The following is a 26,783-nucleotide window of genomic DNA, read 5'->3' on the forward strand; positions in this document are numbered from 1 at the left end:
CACTTCCTGTTCCCCCAAAATCTTCCCTGGGTAACTCAAGACCCAAGCCCCTTGGGTCTTAAAACAAGGAGAAATTAACCATCCCCACTCCTTTCCACCACCAGACTTTCCCCTCCCTGGGTTGCCTTGGGAAGCTACACAGATCCAAACTCCTTGGATCTTAAAGCTACTTTTCCCCCCACCAATCCCTGGTGAGTTTAGACTCAATCCCTTGGATTCCAAAACGAGGAACAAAATCAATCAGGTTCTTAAAAAGAAAGCTTTTAATTAAAGAAAGAAAAGATAAAAATTATCTCTGTAAAATCAAGATGGAAAATGCTTACAGGGTACTCAGATTCATATGGCCTAGAGGGACTCTCCCCCCCTCCCCAGCCTGAGTTTCAAAGTTACAGCAAACAGAGGTAAAAATCCTTCCAGCAAAAGACACATTTACAAGTTAGGAAAACAAACATAAGACTAATGCACCTTGCCTGGCTATACTTGCAATTTTGAAACATGAAAGACTGATTCAGAAAGATTTGGAACACCTGGGTGTACATCTGGTCCCTCTTAGCCCCAAGAGCGAACAATGAACAAAACAAACAACACAAACAAAGACTTCCCTCCACCAAGATTTGAAAGTATCTTGTCCCCCCATTGGTCCTCTGGTCAAGTGTCAGCCAGGTTCACTGAGCTTCTTAACCCTTTACAGGTAAAAGAGACATTAACCCTTAACCATCTGTTTATGACAATGGGGCTAATACTATTTACTTTCAAAATTATAGTGCAGGACTGCTATACAAACATACCCAGGGAAGGCCATGCAAGTGGGTTGGAGAATCTCCATCCCACAAATTGAACCAGGCCATATTCATTATAGAGGGGAAACAATGCAACTGCTGTCAGATGCACGAAATAAATACTGCATTGTAAAGTGATGTTGTCAAATGCACAAAGTAGCTGAAGCTGACAAAAAGAGAAAAAAATCTAATCTTGTCATGTATAGATTAATTTAAGTAATCAGTCATATGATTGTAACTATAGTAGCAGACAAAGGTGCCAGTCAGGTTTCGTTGTGGAAGGAAGGTGATCTACTAACACATAGGAAATACAGCACCTGCCTCAAATAGCTTACAATCAAATTCACAACAAGATCAACAAGTGGGTGCAAAAGACAGTGGGAAGGAACAGGGGAAGGAGTACAAAGGTAACATAAATATTATGCACAGCTAGATGGTTTGGGGCCAGATATCAATTTATTAATAATTTTCAAGTTATAAAGATGTTACTTGTTACAAGAATAAAGCATTTTCAGATAGAAGTGTGATTTTTAAATTGACAGTATCCCTTTAAATTAAATCACAGCATTTATGGAAGAGGTACTTCTGTGATGAGTACATAAGGATCAAGATGGTTAGATAATCACTGCCGCATGTGCAGCAACATCTTTCAAAAGAGGTTTTGTAATGTTAAAGTAATTTAACCGTCTCATTGGCTTAAAATGATTATCTTTATACAAATTCAGAACTGTATATACTAAGCAAGATCTATTGTTGGAATATAATGTACTGGAAAATATATTTCCCATCCCATACAAGATGGATTTATAACACATTTCTACAGTTTAATCACTAGGATATATTTCTGATTTATTTTTGTGGCAAAGTCGAGAGACATTAGAGCAGCAATTTCCCTCTGTAGTAAAAACGTGTTTTACTGATTCAGCTGTTCTGGAGATAGCTTATTAGAGTTGTCAATTGATCTTTTAAACTAATGGTTTATTATTTTCCACAAGGATTTTTTGTTTAAAGCTATCGTGTATTTTATTGCATGTCACTTGCCATTTAAATGCTTAAAATAGGTAGATTGTTCTAACAAGCTTATTTACTGTAATAAGAACAAACACATTCGCTGTATAGAGCAGTGAGTTTGTACACTGACTACATCAGCCATTCCAGTCTTCAGTCCCTTAAAAGGTGTTTCTCTTTCCAGACTAAAATAATAATAATAATAATAAAAATAATAATAATACTCCCATGTGGTTCCCTCCTTTTCCAATCCAAACATTCTTTCTTCAGACAAACAGTGAAGTCCAGTCAGTACTAAGTTAGAACTATCATTTTGCTACCACTTCACACGTACCTAACTGCTTTTCAGGGAGAGCACAAATGTGTTTCTGGGTGAGAAGCACAAGCTGTCGCAGTTCTGGTTCTCTTCTGAATTTGAGTAAATCCATTTAATAATCATTTTGGGTGAGATTCTGGCTCACCCCAACACACTCACCCAAGGGAGTAACACATAAAATTCCCTTCATTCCTCAGCATGGGCTAATGGCAAAGCAGGTCACAATGCAGGGGAGAAAGCAGCCTCCATAGGACTCTTACACTCTTTCCCATACAAGTGATCAGGGAGAGAGCAGAACCTTGATTCTTCCTCCCTCCACCCTGTGCTGGGGGGAAAGTAATTTGTGCTAGGCTGACCAAGATTACTTCCACCCTTTGAAGCAAACGTGAGACAAAATTATGACTCTCTGAATCACAATTTGTCGTCTGGTCTGCTCCTGTGGCAGCGCAACTTACATGTTTTCTTTTACTCAGGACTTGGAGTAGTTATGCAAGCAAGCCCTTAAATAGGAATGGAATAACAGAAGAACCCTTGTCTTTATGACTTCAAAAAAAAGGGAGGCGCGATGGAATGGGTTAATACACTAGCCTTTCACTTCTGAAGATCTGCAAACTAAACTTCATTTCTGGGAATCCTGACGACTATGATTCTGATCACACCTGCACTAGTGTAAATAAGCAGTAGTAACTTCATTGAAGCCAACAGAGGTGCATTCGTGTCAATGCTTCCAGAATCAGGCCCATTGTCTAAGGGGAAAAACAGTTTGATCTTATTTATTAAGAGTTGCATGTATGCACATAAAAATGAAGAAGAGCAATATTAGAGCAGCAAAAACACAGTGGGGAAAAACACAGAAAAAGGATCTTCTTGAAATTTAAAGGATTGCAGAAGAAGAAAAACGGAGCGGAGAGAAATAACAAAAATAAAGAGGAAAAGTAAAGAAGAAATTAAATGGATGTTTGGAATCTACTGTACTGGTGTACAATGACTGGCTATTCCTCCAAAACACTTTGCTTTATAGCAGCATGAAGCAGCCAAGAGGTTCTCCAACATACATGCTGTTTTTGGAGAAGACTATGCCTGACATTGGCACTGTCCCCTGTCCAAGACCAATGCAGGTTTGAGTAAGGATTTGATTGAGAGAGGAAAATCAAAACGAAAACAGATGGTAATTCAAAACCAAGTGGTTGTTTATTAATGGGGAATGAGTTGCAACTTGGGCTGGGGAGGAGCACTTTCACCAACTAACAATACTATCAGAACAAGAATACACACACCACTTGAAACAGTCTATTTACATCCAACAACAAGAAACCAAGCAGTCTATAATCAACTGCTCACTAAAAACCAGAGCAGATACACAAACCAAGTAAACTGTACACGCATTAATTGAATACTATAAAAATACACCAACTAACCACAATAGCAATTAATACAACAATTTGACTTTCATATACTATATACACAACTTGGTACCAAGTAAGGGAAGGGAAAAAGGGAAGGAGTTAAACAAACAGAGTATCTGCAGAAATTAAAATGCACATACCACATGCCAGGCGCAGCTGACCAGCAGTACAGACACCGAGGACATAGCGAATTGGGGAGGGGAAGTAATCCAAAGAACCAAAATGACACGATGCGAGCTGGCTAAATCCGGAGGAGACCCTGGCTAGAAGGGTGATCAGGCCTTCCAGCTAACACGTGGATACTCCTGCAGATTTTGGCGTGAGATACAGTTTTATTTGGACACTTTTACTCGTGTCAGCATCTGATTGGTCCCTAGCTCGTTCACCAACCAGATTCTGAGCTGGTGCCCTCTACATCAGTAGGCGTTGCACCCAGCACACTACTTTTGCACACAGCCGTAGGCTTTTGCACACAGCACCAACTTGACCTTTTGACCGACAGAAAGTTCGAGAACAGGCGTACTGGTATTTTTGCACAAGGCACTAGCCTGACCCTTAGGTGACCAGGGAAAAGAGCGGAAATAAGCACACGGCACTACGGTGTTGCACACGGTACCAATGTGACCTTTTGACCGACAATTGGCCAAACAGACGCCATGTTTGAGCATAGGCTTTAGGGCTGCGACATCCCCAGCCTAAGGCATTGAAGTGTCTTAGGCCTGGTCTACAGTAGGGGGCGGGTCAATGTAAGATATGCAACTTCAGCTACGTGAATAGCGTCACTGGAGTTGAAGTGTCTTATTTCGACTTACCTCCCGTCCTCACGGCGTGGGATCGATGGCCGCGGCTCCCCTTGTCGACTAGGCTACCGCCGCTCGCTCTGGTGGAGTTCCGGAGTCGACGGGAGCGCATTCGGGGATCAATATATTGCGTCTAGATGAGACACGATGTATCGATCCCCAATAAATCGATCGCTACCTGCCGGTCCAGCGGGTAGTGTAGATGTAGCCGAAGAGTTACCTTTTCCAGTAGAATCTACATGTACACTCTACAAAGGATAGGCAGGCCACAGCCAGTGGTGAAGAGGGGCCAATGCTGACATGTACAGATTGATTTTATCAGAACATTCATTAGCCACAAAAATGAAGGCATTTTCATTTTCACTGCACCTAATGCTTACTGCTGAATGAAATAACGTGAGGTTTCTGTAGCTACATCCTGAGTCAATCTAAATAACACATCCAGGAAAGACCATTCATATATTGAATTATACAGCTACCTGTACTTCCCTGTGCAACCCTGAGCGAATATCTTTGATTCACCATGAGATATGACAGTCATGCTGTCTTCTTTCCATGCTGCTGTCATGGTTCAAGGCCAGCAGCACCCTTGACCTCTCCTCTGGCTTTTCTGAGTGCAACCCCTCAGATGTGAGGCCTCGTGCCTGTACCTCCCTGGAGGTCCTGAGGTACAGCACACTGTGGACCAACCATGCTTACTCCCAACAAGTCTGTCTGGGTTTGGGTAGCTGCAGTTATTCCCTTCAGAAGCCGTGACCACTGATAGATACAGGACCCCAAACAGAGCACATGGGGACTTTTGCAACATCAAGAAGAGGAGAATGAGGCTATCCCTTCAGCCCCCTCATGCATGGGAGAGAAGAGATCCATTAGCAGAGGGCACTTTCTGTGCACGGATCTTGGAGAAATATCCAACTCATACCTTCATATTGTTACTAACACTATTGCTTTGTGTTTTTCTTTTATTGGATAATTGCATCATCACCAATATTATCTCTTAAGTAAGTTGCAGTGTCTCAGGGGAAAATATTTTCTTTACTTCCAATCCACAGAAAATATATGATCCAATGTATTACTTGCATTATCTGGTCCATAATGAACTGAAAAATTGGTGACATGCAAGCCACCCACCTTATTATATTTGGTTATAACAGGATAATAATTTCTAACCTATTGGTGACAAATAGCTGCTTTGATTTACTAGCCAGCATCATGTGTTAGATCCAACTAAGTAAACTTCTTTCTTTCTGACAACACTGAGAATAAATCCTGAGTTTTAGGAACAAGGTATTGATCTATGTGTAAGCAAAGATTGTTTCAATCTCTACATTTCCCATTTCTTTGTTTTGGGATTATGGCCAACCCACAGAAAGTGGTTTATCATCTGGTACTGCTGCTGGATGTATTATCATGTTATCTTCTGTGTGGCACAGAGTTTGAGAACAATATTAGGATGACAACTCTGTCGGTTTCCTGTTGTCATGGAGATCTCTGTTCTTATACACACTCACAATACATGTCATGTATCTTATGTGAACTGTTGGTTCTCAAATAACAAAAATAAATATGCCTGTTTTTCCATTGGAGTTGTTGTTTGGATGCAGTGACATCTTAGTCCTGAAGAATGGGAACCATACAGGGCATGCATAATCGACAGGGAGTGGCTCAAGCTAGTTAAAAAAATTTCATTCTCTGTACAGTTCATTCAGAATGAGCCTGCAAGTCTTTGCATGCTGAATAACAAGGAGTACAAAGTTGTGCAATCCAGTGCAACTGTGAAAGGACTCAGTATATTTGCAAATAAATTCTAGCATCTGCACTGAGAGTAGTAAGTCAGTTGCCCCTAGCGTAGTGTGACATTCTGGGATGCAATCTACATCAGTGAGGGACTGTGTCACCCTTGCTCTGCAACCTGAGGTGCCTCACAATGCTTTGTTTCTGTAACTCCCACCTGGGTCACTGACAAACAGCCTGCCAGCATGCAGGTCACACACTGTTAGTGTTTGTGTATTGCCATAGCCTTGGGCCAGCACCTCTGACCCTAGCAGCCTGTCACCAAACACCAGCCACACTCTGGCTTCCAGCAGCCTTGGTTACTATTTGCATAGTGACCCCAACACACTCCCAGTCCTACGCTGTCCAGCTCTCTCCTGGACAGTCCAGATATATTGGGTCCATTGACCCTACTAAGGGATTGATATACAACAATTTGTTTCCCCGAATGGAGTTAACCACATAATTCACAACACTGAATGAGTTTTGATTAAAGAATAAAACATGTTTGTTTAACTACAAAGAGAGGTTGTAAATGAGTACAAGCATAGGGCATTAAAGTCAGAAATGGTTACAAAAGAAATAAAGGTAAAATGCTTCCCAGTGCTAAAACTTAACAAACTAGACTTGGTTCACAATAAAATTCTTACCACAGGCTCCCAGCAGCAGGTCTGCTCAAACTTCAGATCAAGATCTGCTCTCAAAGTCCAAAGGTTGTTTTGTTTCTTTTCTTAGGTGAAAAGGAGAGAGGTGGATAAGGAGATAGAAAAGTTGGGATGTTGTGCCTCTCACTTTTATAGTTTAGTCACCATGTGAAATGCATTATCGTGCAGGATACCCTTCCATGACATTTTTTCTAACTGAGGGGCTGAAAACAGAGAGTCTGCTGGTGAAAGAGTGTCCATGCTGTTGTTTGTGAAGATGCAGATCTGTTAGTTCCAGCCCCTCTTCCTTGCCAAAAAGTGGCCACTTGACGTTTGATTTCCCATCAGTTTTGATGACACCTGGCTAGAAGCATCAGTTTGTCCATTGCCTTTGAAATAGGTTTACCCACTCCCCTGACTTGTCTGGTCAACACACTTCAGTCATGATTGCAGCATATGTTCGTAACTTTATATAAAATGTGTGTAGCAACATTATATAATGATATTATGGACCAGTGAGTTGTTAGTTTTCAAATGATACCTCAAAAGGCATATTTTGTATAAAGATTATTGTGTAAGATGTGAATACAGGGATGCATTTGGTCACATTTAATCATTCCCTCTCTCTGATGAATAAAGAAAGAGATGGGGAGCAGTCGGTGGGTGTGTCTGAGGAGACACAGACATAACTGCACTCCTCAGCCTGCAAATAAAGTGCTCTGCTCTGCACACTCACTTTGGCTGTACATGGGCTGTTAGGAAGAAATAATTTCATGGCAGTGCACCCATGCTCTGTGTAACGCAGGACTGAGTTACTCTGTGCTCCCTGTGTTATGTGTCTTTGTTCAGGATTAGCTGATACATTACTCCCATTTAAAATCTGTTCTTCTTTCAAGAACATTGAAGTTTCACATTTGTTGCCTGACCTATGTTGTTCTTCCTGAGAAAATAAAGGTCCAGGCTCCCTGCTTTACTCCCTGCATTTCTGTCTGAAAAAGTGCCAAGCTACTGCTTAGGCTATGTCTACACTAGAGCTCTTACAGCAGCACAGATGCAGGTGTGCCGCCATAAGATCTCTCATGTAGCTGCTCTATGCTGATGGGAGAGGGCTCTCCTATCCAGGGCCGGCTCCAAGCACCAGCATTCCAAGCAGGTGCTTGGGGCGGCAATCTGCAAGGGGCGGCAGTCCCTGTGTTTTTGCCCCCAACCAGCACACCGAATTGCTGCCACGGACGGCGGGGGCAGTCCGTGTGCCATTAGGGCGGCACGCGCGTTTCTGTGGCAGCAGCAATTCGGTGGCAGCTTCTATGTTCAGCTTTCTGCGGCAGCACAATTTCTGTCTTCTGGCTGAAGACAGAAGCTGCCTCCGAATTGCCACTGCCACGGAAACGCACGTGCTGCCCTAACGGCACACGGACAGCCCCCACCATCCGCGGCGGCAATTCGGTGTGCTGCTTGAGGCAGCGAAAACAGTAGAGCCAGCCCTGCTCCCATCAACATAATTAAACCACTCCAAAGGAGCGGCAGTAGCTATCTTGGTGAGACTCCTACTGACATACTGACTACTACTTATACCAGCAAAATGTATGTTGCTCAGCGAGGTGTTTTTTCACACCCTGAGCAACGTATGTTTTTCTGACATATGTGGTAGTGTAAACATGGCCTTAGTCTTACTCATACAGTTTGCTTGGTTGGCTTTCCCAGGAAGCCTGTTCATATGCTTATTGCTCTCTGAATGAAATAGTGCTTCCCACATTTGCTCTTTACTATTAACATCCTTTTTTTTTTTTTTGTAAGTTGTATCCCTAGATTTTTGAGCCCTCCATCAGAGAAAATATTTCATGATGCTGTTCCACTTGATCAAGCCCTTTCTGAAAACTCAAATGCACCTTATTAGGTAGAGTGGTGAGCAGAGAAACTGTTGAAGAATGTTCTTCTACTATGGGGGAATCGATAAACTGAAGGGTACATTGCACATTTCATTGTGTCCTGCAGAGAAGGGGTGCACAGAATCTGAAAAATAGTACTTCTCATTGTTTGCCATTGATCAGATCTGATCAAAGGTTTTACTATGATACAAATATCCTATAAGTTGTGATCTAATATGAGTTGAATCTAGTATCTTTGTCTGAGCATTTTTCCTCTTTGATTTCATAAAGATGCAATATGGCACAGCTTGAAAGGGGAAAAGTTCAACTACAAACCCTAATGTTCTTTAGAACTTAAATGATTTAGTCTGACAGATGCCTTTTTAAGCTATTGTAAGTTTTAATGAGAATGGAGGCAAGCCTTTGCAATTAAGAATCAAAAGTGACTGTATTTAAATTTTATACAAACCTGAATTTATTTGGTACTATTAAGATCCCATAAAATACGCAAACATCAATGAGCTTATTTTCAATGAATGTGGTGTTCATTAATCTTCTTACAGTTACAGAAGAAGTGTTACTGCTTAAAGCAGTGTTTGTGCGAGCGCACACAAAAAGTTATTAAAAATTTTTGGACAAGATGTTTTTTGCTCCATGGTCTATTGAACATGTGATAGTATGAACCCTCTGAACCAACATGTAGTGAAATCTTGTAAACACTAAAACCAGAGTTGCCAGCCATTACTCATCTTCTGAGGCACTCATACGTGGTCATCTCACCACTTCTTGCTCCTTTCCTCTGTATACTTGGATGCCATATCCCACCTTATATATCACGCACAGACACGGGGGGCAGCCTGGTAGAGGGCCTCTCTTACAGCTGCTGACCCAGCCGGCCGCAGCTTGCTCTTCAGCCTTTTTGCTCCAATCGTGATTTTTTCAGACCATTGTAGGGACATAGGTGACTGCAGCCCCCAGCATAGTGAGGTCCCAAAGGCATGTGTCATAGCCTTAAAGAAAGAAACTCTAATTTAGACAATTTGTACTTGGCTCCAAGATAAAATACTAAAGATAAGATTATCATAATCCACAGAAACTACTGGAAACAAAACTAGGTTTGAGTATTTGCACTCTCTTTTTTAACTTCTAAAATTTCTTGAAAGTAGCACTGCAAAGCCCAAGGGTGCAAGATGTGCCTTTTAGCCTAATGGCAAATTAAATTAATAAAACAACTGTAAAAAAAACCAAAAACTGCATGTACAGAACTCTATAGCCTTCCCGATATAGCATGTAGGAGATGCAAGAACCGCTATACGCACTGTTTATAAATGTATTAACCAGTGTGTGGAACACAATATGTTCTATGAGATTTTAGTATCACCATTACTAGCTGACTATTGTCTAAGCTCCAGTGAAGGAAAAAAAATAAATATTTTACATAATTGTAGGAAAAATTTCTTACTGCCACTATAGAATATTAATATGAAATCATTATGAAGCCACTTGTCCCTTTAATCAAGCTCTGCAAGATTAAGGCTCTTATTTTACCACCCAATCGATTTATTTGCTGCAAATATGATTGAGCCACTACAGCCATTTTCCTTCATTGCTTGGGGTCAGATTCACAGACCTGAACTAGGGTTACTCTTTAATTGAATCTGTGCACCCGCATGAGACTCTGTTCCTCACCCATAAGGACTAAGAACCTCCCTTCCGCACAAAATTAGATTGAAGTTTCTTTTTATTCCAGTATATTGCTCAGACTGAAGTCATAGCAAATTTTGTAGATGTTAAAGAAATAAGCCTCCACATCATTTCATGCTTCTTCCTCCATTATTATTTGTTGTTGTTGTGTACCCAGTTTCATGCCCTTGCCACATACATGTCAGCTAGGGAGAGTTTAAAGTTTTATTCCTGTGTAACTGAAGGCTTCTGCTCTTCCACTGTTTTGAGTTTGGAGTGGAGACAGGAAGTATCTATGCTCATCTTTTTAAGACAGCATTTATTCCACCTTAGGTTATGATCTCATAAAACCTCACAAACTAACAATCTGCAGCCAGACAGAAACTTGAAAGGGAAACACCGTGGTGCTGAAGAAAGTCCTGCTGATTATTCAATAAGTGATTTTTTTCTGAATTATGATGAAACCAATTCCTCAGAATGATGCTAACAATGCTGACTTTTGGATGGCTTATAAAAACTTGACCACTTTTGTGCTTTGAAGATCCCAAGGAACTTTATGTTAGAGGAAGCATGTTAATCATGGTATCTTGACCAAATTCCTGTTGTGGATGTGGCAATGACATTTGTCTCAAATTCCTCCTGCAGCTTCTATTAATTGTGTCCCACCCTAAAGTATTGTGTAGTGTTGATGTGCATGCCATATTTAACCTCAGACGGTAGCTGAAGTGTTGGATTAAGTGATTCGTAGGTATTTTTATCTCTCTCAAAGTTTGTAGAGCACTTGAAGATCTGTTAGAATGACATGCACTACATTAAAGTAATACATTACTATTATCGGGTTATTTTTATTGTATTTTTTATTTATGATGATCACACAATGTGGTCACAAAACGGATTTATATCAGTAGACTTGAGTTGATGCTTTGTGCCAAAAGATTATTAATCTCCCTAAGCCTATCCATTAGAATTCACTGGTGTCTTAAGAAATATTTGTGTTCTGTATATGGCCATGGAGGTGGCAGAGAAGATGAACAGGCAGAACATGAGATTCCATAGTGAATGGTGTTGCACATTTGATTGTGTTCCAAGTTTCTTATCAGTCAGTGTCCTGAAATTGCAAAATGATACATTTTAACTAATCTAAGAAGATTGATAATCACAGACCTTCCACAACTGGCAACCCACAGAGGAAAGAATTCTTGAAGATGTGGAAATGGCCCCTGAGAGAAAGAGAAGTGATCAACACTGACAGTGAAATAAAAGAAATATTAGCATTGCAGAAGTAACAACAGGAAAAGGAACTGAGTTACAAGGCTCATGATCAAAAATACATCATAAATGAAGTGAAAACTGACAAGTTTAAAACTTTCATCATTCTATCTCCAAATGTGTACCAGAATGACACTTGTCAAGAAAATAAATGAAAGAAACAACATCTAAGGTGTGAAGCACTTCAAATCACAAAATCCATCTCGAGATGCCAAAGATGAATACTGCATTTAGACAGCATTTCCCATCAACCATATATTGACATCCTCTGTTGCTATACAGATCAACCCAGAATTAACATAAAATTGCTGTATTGCTTAATAAAATGTTGACTTATGCTGTCATTTTAACTGTATAACAAGGAAAGAGCAGTATTTAAGAAAAGCAGGTGAGGACACAATAAATGTTTTTTGAAACTGGTGTGGCCAGTGGCATAACTGAAGGGAAATATATGCAGGATGCTCAGAGATTGGTAATGTACCTTTCTGTTTCAGCTATAGATATGGTCACTCCTGCTGCAAAGACACATTCAAATTGTCAACAATAAAAAAGTTGATTGATTTTCACCTAATTTCAGCAATGCCATCCCTGAAATTAACATCAAGTTTAGTTTAGCAAGGGTCTGTTCATATGTCTTGGGCATGACTGTACTGCATAAAAGGAATAATTGAATTGAAAATTAAATAAGCATAATTGAAAACAAAATGTACCTTTTAAACAGGAAAAAGAGAGTTATGATTAAACTTCCATTATTTAGTTCATAGCGGTATTGTTTTAAAAAAATGCTAGAAAGGATTGAGCTGTAAAGTTAATTATAAACAAAATGTACACATTAATGAACATAATTAAAAATGGACTTTAGCTGACCTCAGAAGGGAACAAAGGCTCTTCTCAAATGTCATAGGGATTTATATTCGGCAAGAGTACAATATCTGTGATAATTAGACTTTCAGCACATTTGGATATGCTAATTGGCTCTAAGTTCTAATTAATTTCTTTATATAACTAAGAATGACATATCACTGAATGAATTTAATGTGTTTTTACAGTTGAACCTAGCAATTGGCACCATTTTCTAAAATATTTTAGTAAAGAAAATGCAGGCTTTATCAAATGATTGGTTGTATTAACACTGTAAGGTGGTAATGATTCATCTTACTACAAAATGTATATATCTAGGTAAATATTTTGAACTAAGACCCTTCATTGTGCTGTGACTAGTAATGTAGTTTAACAGATATGGTTTTCAACTGAATCAGATTGCTTGGTGAAGCTTACCAGAAAGGTAATGGTGTTGGGAGACCATAAAGAAATATGCTGAATGTAATAGTAAGGGCACATCAACACAGATTTCTCAGCATTGCCCTAACTCTGCTCCCTTTGAAGTCAAAGATAAAACTCCCGAGCATGTTCTCAGTCCAGGAAGGTATGGAAAAACCTAAATCTTAAAGATATTGACTAGAGGCTAGAGCTACAAAGGGGAATTAGGTGTTGCAATACCTAACTCCTATGTGCCCTCCTGCACAGTGGAATTTGCAGCCCAAGTTAGACGCCCTGGCTCCCCGTGCATTGTATGGAAAGAGTTAGGCATCTAAGAAATGTATTCCCAGAAGCTTATGGTAGCCGGTGGAAATCCCAAGGAGAAGGGTATTAATATCTAATGAATATTTAATTATTTATACAAAGTAAGCAAATATTCTTTCTTTTTCTGCATCATCTATTACAGATCCTCCATAGTTTGCCCGTCAGATGATCTTTCCCTGAATCACTTTTAAGTGAGGCTTTTAGCTTAGTTAAATATAGTAACTGTTTCTTTATCAGTGAACAATATGCGGTTTAATTAAAGCTAATATAACTCTTTTCCTCAAAGTTCCGCTAGAAAACATGTGCTAGAGCAAACAACATGCTAGAATTATGTTAGCTATTATTTTCCCAATTAGCGTATCACTGGAAGTGAGGTGTAGGTATTGTTATAGCCATCTCACATTTTAAAAGTTCTTCGTTAATTCAGAAATCCTCACCCTTCTAAAGCAATAAAAATTCTCCACTGTCCTGGATGATGTCATACACTGCACATGGTATTTAGGAGCAAAAACTGATATTCCTAATTTGCATTTTAAAGATGAATCTCTGGGCAAACCCCCTTTTGACTTTCTATTCCGTTTTTTCTGGAAGGTTTTCTCTTGCTCCCATTTAAAGCTCCATAACAGGAATGACTGACAATGTTATGGACAATGAGGTGACAAATTATATTTTATTTTTCAGCTTGGCTGCTGGAATCCTCTCACTGGTCTGAATGGGTCACTAACAGACAGAAAACTGGAGAACAACATGCGTGGGGTGGTTCTGCGTGTGGTGACTGTGCTGGTAAGAGATTCTGAGTGTTTTCCATTTAGAGGAATGCTACTTTTCTCCTTCTTGCTTTCCACTAATAGGTTATTGACTAAGAGTCACTAAAAAAGATTTTGAAAATAAATTACACAGTTTAAAATGAAACTGAAACATAGTCAACTGTCACAGAATTGAGTTTCTCCTTGGCAATACTGGATCAATGGGAATTTTCCTCAAAATAATTATTTTACCAATAAAGTTCATTTCAAAGTTGAAATTAAAGACATTAAAAGCTGTTTCTTCCATAGACACATAGTAAGTTATACAATCAACCTGTGTTAACTCAAAAGAGCAACAAAAACTTGCCTACCAGCTAAGGTTTCCTAACTAAAACTCTAAATGATGTATAAGATATAGCTGCCTTCCGATTACTATGCCAGTCTGAGTGCAGTTTGACACAAATTACTGCACTCAGAAAATATTAAAGATTGGCTTAGGGTGAATTATGTTAATACAGTGAAATAACCTTCCTCTCAGGGTTCCCTGGGCCAAATTCTCCCCTTGGCTGTGGCCACTGCGTGTCAGGCTGCTGGATCAAAGGAAGGGCCTGAAGCTGGCCAAGGAAGGGTGATACCCAAATAGGGAGACAATTTGGTGGCACAGAGCCCGCATAGAGGCTTCTGTGCCATGCACCCTCCTGGCCACTTAAATAGAAAAAGGAGTGTGAGCAGTGTTCTCTGCTTGAGATGTTTCAACCTTGTGTGGCTATTCAAAGCTGGGACTGGCCCAAGATTCAGGGCAAGTAAAAAGGTTATTTTAAGCCACCTTTGTAGTCACTACCTCCTCCCAGTTGTACCCGCTTCTTGGTCATGAGTGAGGATTTGGACATTTATTTATAAATGAAGTTAGAAGGGTGGGTTTCTGTTATTTCCCTTCTAAATGTTGCCTTGTACAGAAAAAAATTCAGTTGGGCTAAGCTAGAGGGTGATATCAGTGAGTTAGGGGTACAATTAAAACACAAATTTAGCTTTTTGGGGTTTTATCCCATGACAAGTTGAAATCTAGCCTTTAGATTTAGATAAATATGGTAGACCCGTGTGCTTTTACTATTGTCTGTTTTGTTTAAAAGAATCATATATCCGACCATGGTTAAAAAAAAATAGAATGAATAGATATAAAAAGACAAAGTAGTATTTACATGTTTTATACTTTGATGCTAATTGGATATTCCTCAAAGTAGTATCACAACAGCAATGGATGGCCTTTGTACTTTGCTTGATATAAACTTAAATAGATTCAACATAATTTTCTTGCAACAGAAATGTTCAGCGAACATTCTGTATCAAAGAAAATTCAAATTAGTATCTTGTCTTTTTTTCATCCCTAGTTATCATTTCAGTTAGCTTGCCAGGGAGCATTCTTCTGTCAAACAATTATATTATGAACATTTAGCAACTTAGACACTGGTGTGGGGAAAAAAGAGTAATTACTGACAGTGATAGTTTTGTATAAGCCAAAAAAAGGAGGATATTTAAAGTTCAGCAACACATCACATGGAAGATTTAGTTCCGTCACCACAGTCTCCACACAAAGAAAGACCATTGGCTAATATTTGCATCCAGGGGGCAATTTCTATTTTGTGTTTGTGTTATTTTTAAAGCAACATGTTTCCAAACACAACTGCAACTTGAGAGTATTTAAATTGTGCCTTCATGCAAATTGATTAGTCCCTCATTTTGTTAATTGAGTCTTTTTCTATATGAAGACTATGAACTAGAGGCAGTGGGTGAAGAAGACACAAATGATCCCCATTGCCTTTATACAGTAAGACTTTCCTCTGTCTTTTAAGGAATTAGTAAGGCTTTGCATGGTTGGTCAATGCAGTCTGATTGTTCGAGTCTTGCAAAGCGGTGTGTGACCCAAAGTACCATCTAAGGCTCATTGTATTTTATACACCAAAACACACATTTTTCAAGTTGGGTGCCTAAAGTTGGGCACCTAAATAAGGGCTTCATTTTCAGAGGTGGTAGGAATCTGCAACTCTGATTGAAATCAATTACATATTTCATCTGTTTGGATGATAAACATGAGTTGTGCTGATGGGTCCATTTTTGCTTGAATTCTAGAATTTGTAAGAGGTGGAAAGGGCATTCTTATATAATTATTTTCTGTTCACATACAAAAGTTTGGTGTAGAAAAGAAAAGATGAAAAAATAAATCAGACAACAAAATGGAAAACTAAAGAAGGGCAAAATAGATGGAAAATGCAATAATGGCAACTGTGCTAGCATTCTATCATCGTCTCTTACCTCGTCTAACTTAGTTCTAGACTAATTACTGTTGTTGCTGCCAATTGTGTTGATGACATTATAAATTTAGGGCCTGATCCTGCAAAGTTTTACTCTTGTGTGTCAGTGGATATGCTTGAGGAAGCAAAGTTGCACAGGATCTGGCCTTGATTGTGTCCGGGAATTAAAATTAATCTGTAATATTATTCTCTCTCTCACTCACACACACACACACACACACTGCCCCAGTTTCCAGGCATGGCTGTTGCTTGTTACTAATTTTAGCATGGTTCAGCTCAGTTAGTATCTTTGGTTCACATCATTTACTGGGCATAACGGCCCGCTCCACTCCGCCAGCTCCCAGCCGTGGTGCTCCGCTTCCTGCCACAGGTGAGTGCGAAGAGCATTCTTTCCTCAGCCTCCCCACACTCAACAATGGCAAGAAGTGGAGCAGCCCGGCCCCAGTCCCCTCTACTCTGCCAGCTCCCAGCTGCGGCGCTCCACTTCCCGCCGCCAGTGAGTATGGGGGGCGTCCTTTCCCCAACCTCCCCGCACTCACCGGTGGCGGGAAGCAGAGTGCTGCGGCTGGGAGGTGGTGGAGAGGAGAAGACTGGGGCCATGTTGCTCTGCTTCCAGCCGCTGCTGGTGAGTGCCTGTCAAGGGGCGGGGAATGTGGATAGGGGTCGGAGCAGTCAGGGGACAGGGAGCAGGCGGGTTGGGTAAGGGGTGGGGTCCTGGGGGCAATTGGGGACGGGAGTCTCTGGAGGGGGTGATCAGGGAACAAGGAACGGGGGGGCAAAGCAAGTTTGATATAACACGGTCTCACCTATAACCCGGTGAGATTTTTTGTCTCCGGAGGACTGCGTTATATCGGGGTAGAGGTGTATTACAAAAAAGAATAGTTCCACCTTAGAACCAGTTAAAGTTACTCAGATATGGCTAATAATACCTGGTCTCATTATTCTCCCATTTGCACTTGCAGTTTTTATGATTAATAAACCAGAAAAAAAGATAAAGTGATTACATGTAGATAAAACAATCATAATTAGAAGGTTCTCCTGAGAGGGTTCGTGGATTAGAAGAAGATTAGATTAAAGATGGGAAAAATAGTGGAATATGCAAATGTAATTGTAAGTGCAAGGTTAATAAAAATGCACCCGGACAGTCCTTTTTATTCATAAAATATCATTCTGAAAATTATTTATAATTAGGACAAATTCCTAAAATATAGCAGTTATCAAGCAGCAGAGCTACAAGTATCCCATTACCCCTCCACCCATCTAATAATCTCTTCCCTCACATGATATACTCATCATAGAAAGTATTGATGCAGATACAAATCTATTTCCCTGAATGTACTTGTGTCACTATGCAGCAGAGCTCTACATAGGACTAATGTAGAGCCCTATGGCTGATTGGGATCTGAGAGTCCCACAGGACCTGCTGCCATAATAGCAGGAGCGGGTAGGACTGGGATTAAAAAATAGTCCCATGCAGGCCTCTACTATGCAGTGTACTCTAATAATAACATTTCCCTTTTGAGGCAAGTTCATTGGATGAAATCCTGGCTCCACTGAAATCAATGGGAGCTTTGTCATTGCTTTCAAAAGAGGCAGGATTTCACCTTTTGTGTTTTATTATGGAAAAAAAGCCACAGTAGTCACCTGTGATAGGGTATACAAACCCCATACTGGAGCACAAGGGGTTAAAGAACAGCTCTGGGCCCAGGTAGCCTACCTGCAAAGCCTGCACGTGCTGGAAACAGGACTTAAAACTGGAAGTGGAGAACTTCAGAGGGTGGCAGGCAGTGGAACGGGAGAGCAGAGCACTGCTCTGAGCTCTGGAGGGGAAAGTGCTGCTCAGGAGCTCATTGCCCGAGACCAGACAATGCAGACCTGAGCAAACCTACAAAGAAGAGGCTGGTGACTGAGTGTGCAGGTCAGAGACTTTATTTGAGATTCTTTGATCTACTCTGTAGGGAGAAGGAGACTTGGGTAGGAAGTGGTTTAGGGAGGCAGCTGCATAGCACCCCAAGATGCAGAGCGTAGCTGTCCACCATTGGGCCCTTGACTGGAGCCCAGTGGAGAGAGTGGGCCTGGGCTCCTCTGCCTACTTCAAGAAGACATGATGACCACAACAGGAGCCTTCACCCTGGGGGAGAACCCAGCCTGGGAATGCCCAGATCCCAAGTCCCTGTGCTAAAGGAAAGGATTGGAATCCCTTGGGGGGCACTGAAGGACAGGACTATATTTACAATGGAGAGGTGACCTGCCACACACCCCTGACCACTAAGTGGCACTGTTGATGATAGTTCACCTTCTACATGCCTCCCTAGTTAAGACTCTAACACATTTTTTCATTCTGATCCTGATCAGCCCCACTCCCTCCAGCTCTCTGAACAAAGTTACTTTCTGTCTTGCAGCTCGTGAGTGAGTTCTGCTCAGATCTTCCCCCATCACCTCTTGCCATCACCACCCAAGTAAAAGTTTCAGCTTAGCTAGAGAAATTGCTGTTGAATTACAGGGCTTTGACAAATTTCTGAAATGTATCATATATGGCATAACTCAAATACAGCTTGATATATTAACTTCAAACTTGTTTTAGACATTAGTTCTCTCTCACAAAACAAATATCTAGGACTATTTTTACTTAGTGGTCAGATTTTTTAATTTCTGTGTATATTAGAAGGACCCTTGTGCATTTTATTATTTCCTTGACAGATCTTCTGGAAGTTATATCTAATGTACAGTGTCTCTGTAGAACTCCTAAATTCTGTGGAATAAATAGCTACTTGTATAGTTCATAAAAATGTATTAATAGCCTTAGTTCCATTTTAAGGATTTTTCCCCTGTGGGAGTAAATAGGTAATTTAATAATGAGGACCTCCAATGACCACAGAGGTAAGGTACGAAGGCACTTCAGCCAGGTTTATTGTCAAATGAAGCACAATGATAGTTCCCTCTAGATTTTACTCTACAGGACATACTACGAGTATGTGCCCCCTGGCAATGGACTTAGCTCAGTCAGTGGTGGGACTTTCCACTGCCCCCTAGGCTGCACAAAGACACCGCCCCAGGGATGCATTCTTATACACAGGTACAAACAAGTTACACGTCACTCCTGATGTATTCAGGTGCAACCCTTCTACGTAGCAAGGTACAACCCCTCTATGTTGTAAGGTGCCACCTCTCACCTTGTACATCTTGGTTCGAACAAAACTCTATCCATCATATTACCTTTTTGGCCCCGTCATTGGGATGGGTCAGCTTGTTCCTTGTTATCTATGTGGAGTTACAATTATGCAAATGTTCTGATATCTGGTGTCCAGTACCTTTTAGGTATGTCTCTTTTTGCAGCATCAGCTCTTTCCTTGCCAGCTTCTGTGAGCAGGCCCTGCCCCTGGCTCACAGCTTAACTTTGCTTTATGTTAGCAAAGTCTTGACCATTACTTTAGTTCAGGCCTTAGGCCTCATACCGGGCCTCTGATACCGAGGTTTATATCTCAGGGCCTCCTCTTACTACACATGTAATTTAATTCAGATGATCCAAACTGTGGTCCATAAACCACTTGGTAGTTCTGGCTTCTTTTCCTCACTAATCTGCATTTAAAGTCAACTAAAATACATTGTGTTCTCTAAATGGCACTTTTTCATGTAATCAGTTGCTGAACTTGTCACAGAGATGTTAGACAGTCAGGAATGGGATGGGATGTAACTCATATGTTAATGAATGGGAGGGGAGGTGCCCACATGATGATCGCTCTAAAGTAAAGGTGTAGTCCATGTTATGAAAAAGATTGAGAACCCCTTCTTTAAGGTATTGTAACATGGATAAAGAGTACAGTGGCCTTGTCTGGAGAATGCATATTTCATAACTACAACTATACAATGGTGGTGGTTTATACTTATAATTTTATAGAAACCGATTATAAGTACACACTGGAGTTAGATATGTTCAGTACTAGGTTAACTTGAAAATGCAGGCAGGAACAAGGAAAAAAAATAGTAACTAGAGATACAGAATGGTTTGTTGCAATACATATCTATGTATCATTTCCTGTTACTTATTAAACATGTTAATTAGGTATGGATTGAATAACTCTGCAGGAACTAAAAAGAAAACAGACCATTGGGTTACACAGGTGTGAAAGAGATGAGGCAGTATTTGAGTGGCTTTCCATCTTCAAGCTGATTGTGAACGGGAAGAACTGTGTGTTGAAAGAGCAATCGGCAGAGTTAAGGAGCAGGGTAGCAAAAGGTATAATCAACATCTTGGAGAATATCCTTAGGTGAGAGAGAGTACGATACTTGTTTCACAGGATTAAACACAGAAGTGTACATGATGCATATTTTTAAACAGGGCCACCCAGAGGATTCAGGGGGCATGGGGTAAAGCAATTTCGGGGGCCCCTTCCATAAAAAAAAGTTGCAATATTATAGAATACTATATTCTCATGGGGGCCTCTGCGGAGCCCGGGGCCTGGGGCAAATTGCCCCAATTGCCCCCCCCCCCCCCCCGAGTGGCCCTGTTATTAAAAACCATGAAGTAGTCAGAGCTTTCATGGATAAGATAATGGCAGATAGTCCACCTTTTCAGGCACCTTTTTGCACTTGCAGGTTTGGCACATAAAACATTTATAAATTTTTATTTTTTTATAGATATGTGGCATTCAGACAGAGAAAAGAAAACAAAGTAAGGTAGGAAGCCATGTCCCTGTTTCAAAAGCTGAGACTATCTTCAGGATTTAACCTCCACCACCAAGTTACACAAAATAACAAAAGTTCCTTCAAAGAAGGATAAAAAGAAGAAATAATCAAGTATTTAAGCATATCTAGGAGAACAAACAATGAGAAATGATGTAGAGTGAGAAATCATGGGACAAAAACAGTGAAGGAATCTGAAACAAAGAGCAATGGAGCAAGAAAAAATGCTGAATGCTTTAGGGGAGATTGGGATAAAATGTTTATTACAATTATTACAGTATTCTATAATAAAGGCATAAAAGCTTATGTCCTCCCCCCCCTACACACACACTTTACCCCGTGTTGGCAAAACCCTTCTTTTTTTCTCCATGGTTTCTCCATAAAATGCTGCCCTCTATCCACATCCACCTTCATTCCCACATGCACCTACCTCCCTTCATCTTTGCTCACCATGCCCCCATATACCGTCTAAACACATGTGGGTTTGGTGCCTAAAAATTTATAAATGTTTATTTTCTTTAAGATATGTGGCATTTATGAAACACATGTTGAGTGATATATACATGTTATCAGCATGACTGGCAATCACACACCACTATGAATTGATGATACTGCTTGTGGTAGGGGTGAGACCTCTCTCAAACATGTTCTGTAATTGTAAAATGCATCTATTAGTCAAAAGATAGTGAAGTGTATGCATGGGGGGAATGTATGGATTATTTGATGGTGCGGTATAAAGGTTTTCAGTGCATGAGCTTGGGATGGCATGAAAGTAACAAGTCTGTTATGTTGATAACCCAAACAAGTACCAATAAAACCTTTATCCTATGTCTTCCACAAACTTGGTTGCCCACCAAAACTGGTAAAGATCATTTGTTTATTTCATGAGGGGATGCAAGGTCAGGTACTTTTAAATGGAAATCTCACTGACTCCTTTCCCATTTCAAAGGGAGTCAGACAAGACTGTGTCCTTGCCCCTGTACTGTTCAACCGCTTCTTCACCCAAGTTCTCAACCATGCTACAAATGGGATTAACAGAGTCCTGTACATTAGATACAGACATGACAGCTGAGTCTTCAGTCTTGCAAGGCTTAAAGCAAAAACAAAAGTAACAGAACTACTACAGAGGCCTGGTCCACACTACAGCATTAAATCGATTTAAACAGCGTTAAATCGATTTAACGCTGTACCCGTCCACACTACAAGGCACTTAAAATCGATTTTAAAGGGTCTTAAAATCTATTTCTGTACTCCTGCTCAACGAGAGGAGTAACCCTAAAATCGATATTACTATATCGATTTAGGGTTAGTGTGGACGGAAATCGAAGTTATTGGTCCCATTCTTTTACTGAGCTACCCAGAGTGCACCGCTCCGGAAATCGATGGTAGCCTGGAACCGTGGACGCACACCACCGAAGTAATGTGCCCTAGTGTGGACGCGTAAAATCGATTTTATAAAATCTGTTTTATAAAATCGATTTTATTAATTTTGATTTTACTCTGTAGTGTGGACGTGGCCTAAGAGAAGCACTCTTTGTGAATGATTGTGTCTTCCTAGCACTAACACAGGGAGATCTCCAGTGCATCATAGATCGCTTTGCTGAAGCATCAAAATTGTTTGGCCTCACAATCAGCCTGGAGAAAACTGTGACGTTGCATTGATCATCTTCACCGCTCCATGCTATATCTTCTAACATATCTATTAGTGGAATCCAACTAAAGCAAGTTGACAGTTTTACTTGTCTTGGCAGCAACATCTCCAATGATGGATCTGTTGACAAAGAGATCACGAACAGAATGCAGAAAGCTTCTCAGTCATTAGGAAAGCTATGTAACAATATCCTGAAATTTCACAACAATTACCCTCTCAACAAAAATAAAACTTTAAAATGCTTTTGTGCTCAAATCTCTCCTCAAGGGCTGTGAGACATGGACACTATAAAAATGGCATATCAAACAGCTAGAGGCCTTCCATATGCGATCTCTGCACACCAATATGGGGATCCACAGGCAGGACAAAATTACCAGCCTGGAGGTTCTCCCAAAGTCAAATGCCATAAGCATTGAGGCCCTGCTGATAAAAGCCCAACTACGCTGGGCTGGACACATCATTAGGATGCCTGAATATCGACTCTCCAGAAAAATTTTCTATGGAGACTTGGCACAAGGAAATCGGAATCAAAGCCACCCCAGAAAGCGCTGCAAGGACAGCATCAAGAACAGCACACACTGTTGTGCAATAAAACCGGATGATCTTGAGAAGGCTGCATTAAATAGATCAGCAGGGCAACACACAACGCTCAGAGCTTTCCAAGTCTTTGAAGAGGACAGAAATAATCAATTGTTAGCTGCAAGGGAAAAGCTTATATATAGCTATAGCTACCAAGACACTCACCAATGACTTTATCTGCCCGATCTGCTCCTGACAAGCGTGTCACACCTTGGACTTCAGAGTCTCTCCAGAATCCACAAAAAGAGAGGGCATGAAAATGTCATTGTTGAACCGACGGACTACACACACTATGTCACAGCGTCACACAATCTGTATATACATATGTTGCAGAAGAACTATTTTGGAAATACTTTAGAGGAGTTTTAAAATTGGTCTTGGGACGATTCTTCATCTTTAGTTGTGAAAAATACAAAATTCCCAAGATAGCAACAAATCCCCACTTTTCTTGATGTTTCTCTCTCAGCTGTTCATGTCCATTTTAGAAGATTGGACAGGAAGATTTTTTTTTTAAACCAAACACATGAAGAAAAATGTTCAGTGAAATGTCTGTAATTTATATTGACACTGGTAGATGATTTTATTCATCCACCAGTGAAATAAACACATCATGAAGATTGATACATGATACAGTGGGCTGGCTGTTTGCTATTCTTTCTAGTTACACAAGTCCTTGAGATGGAAGCTGTCATTCTGTATGAAATACACATTATAAGATTCACTACCTCTTAGGAGACAGTCAGCTGGAATGGAACTTTCTCTGACCATGCTGCTTTTCCTACCTGGAAACTGGAATCCTAATATCAGGTTCAGAGGATGGCTGGACATTTAGGAGATCAAGTATAAACTATCTTTTTTTATGAATGTATCATCTGATTGTATATATTTAGAAAAATAGGGTTTGGCAATTTATAATTTAAGGAGGATAATAGAGTAGGCAGACAGAATGGCAGGATTGAGTATCTCTTGCACTAAGAGAGGCTGTATCATTTACAATTAAATATTAAAATGAACTATTTGCTTTTGGCGCAATGGCTGCAGTATCAAAGTTTACTTTACCTTTTTACAGATATGCAAAGTATTACTAGTTATAGCAGTATTTCCTTTTATAGATATTGTTTATATTTATATGGCCCCATTGCCTAAGGATTTCACAATCTCTAATGTGTTTAACCTTACAGGACCCATGTGAGATAGAGAAGTGCCATTATCCCCATTTTGCAGGTGGGAGACTGATTTTCCCAAAGTCACACACGAAATCTATGGCAGTACAAGGACTTGAAGCTTCCCGTCTCAAGTCCTAAGCTAGTGCCATAATCACTGGACATTCTTCCTTTGGGAAAGTCTGCTCAAATCAATCATACCTTATCTAGTGATAGAAAAGTTGTTTTTTAAAAAAACCTGTTTCCATTATATTAAAAAGCCTGAATTATTTAGGCCTATATAATGACATACTCAGACACTATAAATGAGCTACCGTCCATAGAAAAGGAGAATGGGAACTGGAAGACCTGAGTCAGTTTCTAACCCAACTACTTACTAGTTTTGTTTCTTGGAAGCAAGTCACTCCACTTTCCATCAGTTTTCCTTGTGACTCTATGCACGCCTGTATTCACACCCTGCACACTCCTGCAATGATAATTGTATAGAATATGCCTTGTGAGGTGTCATATGAAAGCTAATAACAGGCTGGTTATTAATATGTTGATAAACAGGTCTGTCTTCATGTCAAGTATAATTCCCAATTCTGGACCTTAGCATCCAAAATATGGGTACTAGCATGAATTCCCCTAAGCTTAATTACCAGCTTAGATCTGATAGGCTGCCACCAATCAGGACTTAGAGTAGAGCGCCTGATAGACTCTGGTCTCCCCCAAAAACCTTCCCTGGGGGTCCCAAGACCCAAATTCCTTGAGTCTCACAACAAAGGGAAATAAACCATTCCCTTCCCCCTCCCTTCTTCCTCCTAGCTCCTTCCCGCCCTGGGAACACTAGGAGATCGCCTGATTCAACTTCTTGAATCACCACACCGAGAGGAGTGTTACCTTCCCCCTCACCCAAAGGCCATACAGATTCAAGCTGCGTGAATCTAACACAAAGAGAAAATTTATCCTTCCCTTCTCCCCACCAATTCCCTTGAACCTTAACTAGGAGAAAACTCAAACAAGTCTTAAAAGCAAACTTTTAATTAAAAAAGAAAGAAAAAAGTAAAAGGTTTATCTCTGCCCTTTAGATGGTAAAAAGTTACAGGGTATTTTAACTATAAACAATAGAAAGAAACTTTCTCCAGCAGAAACACAATTTAAGCTACTTCCAGCAAGTACACATATGCAAATGGAAAAAAAAAAACAAATTAAAAGACTATGACCGCCTTACTTACAATTCTGAAGAGATAAGAGATTGTAGCAGGGAGATTGGCAGAAACCTGGTTGCACCTCTAGTCCCGTCCAGGACCCAGAGAGAACAAAGCCAAACCCAAAACCCACAAACAAAGGCTTCCCTCCACGAGATTTGAAAGTATTTTGTCTCCTGATTGGTCCTCTGGTCAGGTGTTTGCAGGTCACTGTTTGTTAACCCTTTATAGGTGAAAGAGACATAAACCCTTAGCTATCTGTTTATGACAGTCCTAGACAAAGGAATGTATATTACCTCCATTTACATATTGGCAGTAAACATAACAATCAAAATAAACCCCGGTGGGGGTTATCCTGTTCCTATACTCGAAAGACAGAGACTTAACATGGGTCCTGCACCCTGGAAAGACACAGGAGATTGAATTCCAGGAGACCTACCTAACTTGTAAGACAAAGACATCCCTTCGGGGATATAAGGAACAGCGCAAGACTCTATCATTATCCTTCACCTCGGGACACAACAAAACGAAGTGATTTGATCTCTGTGATTGGTCCTGGCCAGTAAAAAGGCAGAAAGGAGACTATGGGTAAAAGAAACCATCTTGAGCAAAGACTGTATATTTGCTAGATTGTTTTAGACTTTTAGATGCTTGTTTTCACTTTTATTTGCTTGTAACCATCTCTATCTTTATCTCTGTTACGTGGTATCACTTAATCTATGCTCTTTTTTAATAGACTTGTTTTGCTTTTATTGTAAACTAATTCAGTTCTGGGTTTGGAGAGCGGGGTGCATTTACCCCAGTTAACTTAATAAACTCTTTAAAGGAGTAAAAAGAACATGAGTACTTCTGGCACCTTAGAGACTAACAAATTTATTTGAGCATAAGCTTAATTCTTTTGCATAGAGACTGTCCGGTTTGGCCAGTGTACATGGCAGAGGGGCATTGCTGGCACATGATGGCATATATCACATTGGTAGATGTGCAGGTAGACCAAAAGAATTAATGGACACAAGACTGACATCAGGAATCATAACATTCGAAAACCAGTAGGAGAACACTTTAACCTGTCTGGTCATTCAATGACAGACCTGCGGGTGGCAATTTTGCGGCAGAATAGCTTCAAAAACAGACTCCAATGAGAAACTGCTGAGCTGGAATTGATATGCAAACTAGATACAATCAACTTAGGTTTAAATAGGGACTGGGAATGGCTGAGCCATTACAAACATTGAATCTGTCTCCCCTTGTAAGTATTCTCACACTACTTATCAAACTGTCTGTACTGGGCTATCTTGATTATCACTTCAAAAGTTTTTTCTCCTTACTTAA

At 40.3% G+C, this 26,783-nt stretch overlaps 1 protein-coding gene across 1 annotated transcript in view; it reads left to right on the forward strand.

Moving 5' to 3' along the window:
* The window catches only part of GRID2 (glutamate ionotropic receptor delta type subunit 2), a 1,109,147-nt gene that overhangs the window by 829,411 nt on the left and 252,953 nt on the right, over positions 1–26,783 (forward strand). Inside the window, exon 9 of the mRNA XM_050944015.1 lies at positions 13,812–13,913. Coding sequence (XP_050799972.1) covers positions 13,812–13,913 — 102 coding nt within the window. The remainder of the gene's footprint in view (positions 1–13,811; positions 13,914–26,783) is intronic.

The sequence above is a fragment of the Gopherus flavomarginatus genome, chromosome 3, assembly GCF_025201925.1.
Source record: "Gopherus flavomarginatus isolate rGopFla2 chromosome 3, rGopFla2.mat.asm, whole genome shotgun sequence".
In the NCBI taxonomy this organism is placed as follows: domain Eukaryota; kingdom Metazoa; phylum Chordata; order Testudines; family Testudinidae; genus Gopherus; species Gopherus flavomarginatus.